This window comes from Paramacrobiotus metropolitanus, unplaced genomic scaffold (assembly GCF_019649055.1).
Source record: "Paramacrobiotus metropolitanus isolate TYO unplaced genomic scaffold, Prichtersi_v1.0 Parri_scaffold0000008, whole genome shotgun sequence".
Classification (NCBI taxonomy): domain Eukaryota; kingdom Metazoa; phylum Tardigrada; class Eutardigrada; order Parachela; family Macrobiotidae; genus Paramacrobiotus; species Paramacrobiotus metropolitanus.
This window is the reverse complement of record NW_026570228.1, coordinates 1362702-1367851: the sequence shown is the minus strand read 5'-3', so window position 1 is coordinate 1367851 and position 5150 is coordinate 1362702. Positions and strand designations below refer to the sequence as shown.

At 47.3% G+C, this 5150-nt stretch overlaps 1 protein-coding gene across 1 annotated transcript; it reads left to right on the top strand.

Annotated features, from left to right (window-relative positions):
• Positions 1–2125: 2125 nt before the first annotated feature.
• LOC129582761 (uncharacterized) lies at positions 2126–4728 on the top strand. The gene is made up of 3 exons (XM_055474370.1): positions 2126–2876; positions 3100–3966; positions 4439–4728. The coding sequence occupies exons 1-3, from the start codon at positions 2148–2150 to the stop codon at positions 4646–4648; spliced, it is 1806 nt and encodes a 601-aa protein (XP_055330345.1). The 5' UTR covers positions 2126–2147; the 3' UTR covers positions 4649–4728.
• The last annotated feature ends 422 nt before the right edge of the window (positions 4729–5150 follow it).

Genomic DNA, 5150 nt, shown 5'->3' with positions numbered 1-5150 from the left:
GTTGGCGGCGATCGCGTGGGAGGAACGAAGCCCCCGATACAGCCTGGAGCTGTATCGCTGGGCCGTCTGTAAAGTAAGAGAACCTTCTAAATTTTTTCAAATTATTGAGAATTATTAAGGAAGTGCAGTGTGGCGTATTTGGAAGTGCTGATGGGTCTTTTGTTTCCTTCAGCTCGTACACAACTCTCTTGGCAATCGATTGTAACTAATATTCGCAGATATCGTTGTCGTTGCTAGGACATAATATGGCTCCATTACTGATTACATGCAGACGATGCAGTGTTTGCGAAATGCTACTTCATTGTTCACTCAACCGCATTCTATGTTTGGCAGGTGTTGTGCACGTCCACGACACACACCGCGTATCCGCGTCCGTCACTGCAGTATCGCGGTAAAGAGTGATGCATGGATGGACTGGACGGACTACGTGTGGAAAAGCTGTCCCTCACAACACTGCGCTTTCTTCTGGCTCTGCGCAGTGACCTTTGAGGATCGGCTTAGCTTATTTTAGCTGTGGCGGTTGTCTTGTGCTGTGGTAACTAGCTTTTGATTATTGTTTCGCAGTAAGTAATGTTTTTGACACCGAGTTTGTGCGTAATCGTTTCTCGTGTGTGGGTTTCGGGTTTGCGGCTCGTTTGTGCTTTGACGGATTCGTAATTTCCGTTACCAAATTCCTGACTCCCTTTCTCCTTTTTTCGGAGTTTTTTGAAAGTACAGTTACCAAAATATTCGGAATTGTTTGGTGACATTTTTACTTTTAAGGTGTTTGTTTGTCAATGGAAAACATCAAATTCAAGACAAATTTATTATGGTTGCGATGCAGCACGGTAAGCTGATCACTGTATTTGCACTTTTACTACGCTTTTGCTGTGATATGTAAGAAGTATAACAAAATAAAGTGTTCCCAAGTGTTTCCCTCGAAGTTTCCCTAATTTTCAACGGAACCGCACCGCCGGTGAATCGATAACCAGTCAGGTTTGATCTTCCCAGGCAGTGAAACTCGTGTTTAACACACTTATGATGCGGATCGGATTCGGCGAACATAAAAAACACAAACATAAACACAAACTGCCTTCGGGACTTTTTCAAAGATAGATTCTGCTGTTACAGTTTGTAATCAGATTCGAATTTCGGATTGCAAAATAAAGCCGCTGCATATCTCAAGATTTTGAACTGGGAAGGGCCACAGAGTCATTTCTACACAGATACCGAGAACTGCATATGGACGATCTCCCTTCAGCTTAACCTTTACATACAGAGTATTCCTACGGAAATTGCTTTATAACGACTTACCAGTTACCAGTCACATCTACAATCTTTTAGTCAATCTACAAAAATCTGATGGTTGCCGTTGACGCAGCCACGCAGGGAGAACCGCCCAGTGTGGCAGCGCGGTTGCTCTAGTAAGTATGCTTCCCTTCGTGATCCAGTATTTCGAGGTTTTCGATTTATGAAATGCTATGTTAACGGTTAACATTTCCAAATTTTTGCGAAGTCCCCGAAATTTCGTCATTGTGTTTTCTAACAAACTGCCCAGAAATCCATCGTCAACCAACGGCACGGATAAGTCAAATCTACGTCATTTGCTACGACGATCGACATTGCATCGATCGTTGTCTGCTTATTTCTACTGCAGATCTGCTGCGCTTCATCCATCCAAAAGTCAGCCTATACACTGTTTTCCTTCCCAACGCCAGAAAATTCTTCATACAATCCTGTATTCCAGTTCTGTTGTAACGACAGTAACGGCTGTTACGCTTCGCAAAGAGAGGTACGGAGAATCTGTGGGTAGTATACAGAGTAGATATGTACGTTTCTGTTGCAGGCAGAATCCGTATATCGTGTACGGTTTCTGGTTTCTCGTGGGTTCTGCACTTTTGTAATTACTTCTGGTCTCCTGTTTGCTTTCTCTTCTGCCATGGCTATCCTTTTCATCTTTCCTGACTGTTCAGTTGCTTCCCAGCTTAGGTACGATACAGTATTGCCACCTACTTACGTTCATTGCTTGAATTCGCTTCAGCTTGCACAGTACTGTCATAGTCGTACAACATCTGCAGTAAGTACATAAATACAGAACTGTTGTATGTATCTGTACTTCTACTATGCTTTGCATTTTCGGTTATGCCCGGACACCCATTACCAAAGCCATGTTTGTCACTGTGGAACGAGCCCGTGACATCAACATTGTGGGGGACAACCGCACCCTGCTGTTCGGCCGCGTGGTGGACGTGGCGGATAACGGGCTCCACATCGATTTGCTGTGTCCCGGGCGTCGACGCGAATTCGTGTCGTTAAACAGGGTCTCCCTTTCCGAGCGCTGCCTGAATAGGTATTGGAATCAGACCGAGCCCCTTCCCGTGGAAGTGCTCCGACGTGAGTGTCCCGACGGGCCATGGCGCTGGTGTCCCGCAAAAATGATAAATCCTGCACGAATTTGGGACGCATCGTATTGGTGTGAGTTCTGGGAGTGCTCCACTGTGGCCGTGGTTGAGGGCGAGAGCGAGGGTGGTGTTACCTGGACGGACATCGTCCCCAAGCACCGTATCCGCGATCCCGTGCCGGATAACTGGTGGACGGAGCAGCGGCCGATACATTTTATGTGGTCGCGGCTGACGTTGCCCTTGCGCGTTGGACCGGGGCGCTTTGTGAAGTGCAACATGCCGTTTCCCCTTGAGTGTCGTGGGGCGTCAGTGGCGCAGCTGGTGCAGGTGATACAGGATCTGCAGACAATGTGGCGACGTGACTCCAAAGGTCAAGTGGTCTGGGTTGATGTCGCGGATGAGCAGGTGCAGTATATTGTGGAGGTAGGCGATACTCAAGATAGCTACGGGCGTCCGGAGGAATTTCCGCCGCCACAGACCCAAGACGTGGCACAGGTTTGTCGTTATCTTAGTTCTTACCCCGTGAATCATTCTTAGCCCGGTTATTGCACAAAAATACAATGCTGAATGATCCGATTCATTTTACAGTTTGACAGACCAGTTATAACTGCGTTGCTAGATTTCGCTTTTATCACAAATTGTGATTAAGAATGCGTGGATTGAAAAAAAGGCTCGAATGCTAATTTTCTAATTCAGTTTTTTTATGCATCATTCATAGAAAATTGTGCGGGCGATGCACAATGCACTAATCCGGGGTCTTCCTGGTATCTTGCGTGCGATTCAAGCTCCTGTTAAGTGTGTGAATGTTTTGGGGACGATGGATGAATGCTGTGTACTGCGGCTGGACGAGTGGCAGGAAGTGTTTACCCACTTGGACACGCCGACACAAATCCAGCTGCGCGCGGTGTGCCCAGCGTGGGACGCTGTTCTGGACTTTCCCGATTTGACGGCCAACATTATCATCGAGACGGGTGGTACTAACCCACAGCTGCTTGATTTACAGTACATCCTCACGGCACTCATCTTTAAGCGCCTGCGCTCCTCCACGAAGAATGTTATCCTCCATGACCGCGAGCAGAGCATCCACGTGCCGGAATTTTATACCATGCTGGACATGATTCACTACGTAGCACAAAACCGCCCCGGGATCCGTCTAACCGGAGTGTACGTGGCCGGCGTTACGAATTTGTTTTCGCAACCGCGCCATCCCGTTTTCTCCACGGACCCGCAAGCCTGTGAGGTGCACAAGCCAGGCGCCGGGAATGGCTTCAGCGGCCACTTGGGCGATCTGATCGCAGCGTTCCGGGATCTGCCTTGTAATGCTATCCATCTGGTCCGGTGTAGGGTGCGCCTGCAGTATGATTTGACGAAACTGCTGAAGATCTGGGATACCAGCCTGGAGCTGGATGTTGATTTGCCCTGGACGCGTGTGCCGGTGGGCGGAGATGTGGCGTCGACAGTGTGGGAAGCGGTGGAAGCGGCCTTACCGGCTCCCAGCGAAGCCGCTTCGCGGGCACTGTCGGCGTGGTTGGCGGCGATCGAGGCGGAGGACAACCACGCGTTGCATCGCATGGCGGTCTGCAAAGTGAGTAAGCGTTTGCCTCTGGCTTGGCTCGAATTACGTATCATCACTTCGAAACATCTTATGAATGGACATCTGCACAATACGGTCACATACAGTGTCTGGCCTCCCGGCTAGTCAGTACTTAATAAGCTTAAGGCTTTGACTTACGAAAGGTGTTGAATCTGCCGTAGTCGGCCCGTAGATGCAACGACCTGAACCTTAATAACAAAATCTGATCAAAAACTGAAAATTTGTAAATCAAAATATAATCAGCTTTTGAAGAACAAAATTTTCAAGCAGCATAACGGCTCGGAACCTGTAAGTAGTAATGTAACAGCGCGTAAGAACGGTAGCCCGCGAACACCGTTAACTGGTAGTCAGCAGTTAGGAAAGGTGCACCCATTTATATGATTTTTCGAAATATGGATCGATCATTAAGGGAAATACAGAATTCAGAGCGGTTTTCATTTAAGCGTATTCGGTTGCTTGACAGGTGCTGTGCACGACACAGACGGCGGATCCGCGTCCGTCGTCGCTTCTTCGTGGGAAGAAATGGTGCAAGGATGGATTGCAGGATCTGCGCTGGGAAGAGCTGTCCCGTTTTTCACTGCGCTTCCTGCTGCTCCTTGGCCGTCGCCTTTCGAAACTGCTCACTGGTCCGAGTGACAGTGGCGGTTCTCCGTTAAATATTGTCTTGAAATAATCTGTTTTATCGCTGCATCTGTGTTAGCGTTGTGGACCACTCCGGTTTGCGTTTCCGTTTGTGCTTTGCTTTGAAGATTTTACTGTTTTTTTTTGTATGTCGAAAATAACCAAAAAAATTAGAATACCCGACATCACTTCGCCATTTTTTGGGAATTGTTGGTCAGCAAAAGATGTGAATTTCCTGAATTACCATAACTTCGGGAAAAAAGCTGATCTGTCTAATTACGTAGTAAAGATAGCAGACAAGTTATCGAAAACGGCAGCTGCACACGGGTAACCGTTTCTTCAATGAACCAACCGGTGCATGCTTTTAGTTTATTAAAATCAGCATAAAGATTACAGCAAATGCTATCACGCTATTTTCGAAATTAAAACTATTATGCAGAATTAGAGTCTAAACAGCATCAGATGATAAGAAAAGGTTTTGGTAAAGAAAACACAAGCGGGCCGCCAATTTGAACACCCAAAAGGCTAAAACAAACGCCGCGACAACAGTGAGA

Bases quoted from the DNA above. Each gene is read 5' to 3' on its own strand.
- LOC129582761 (XM_055474370.1), top strand. From the start codon at position 2,148: ATGTTTGTCACTGTGGAACGAGCCCGTGACATCAACATTGTGGGGGAC. The intron at 2,877-3,099 runs GTTTGTCGTTAT...CATCATTCATAG, and splicing joins AGACCCAAGACGTGGCACAG to AAAATTGTGCGGGCGATGCA. The intron at 3,967-4,438 runs GTGAGTAAGCGT...GTTGCTTGACAG, and splicing joins ATCGCATGGCGGTCTGCAAA to GTGCTGTGCACGACACAGAC.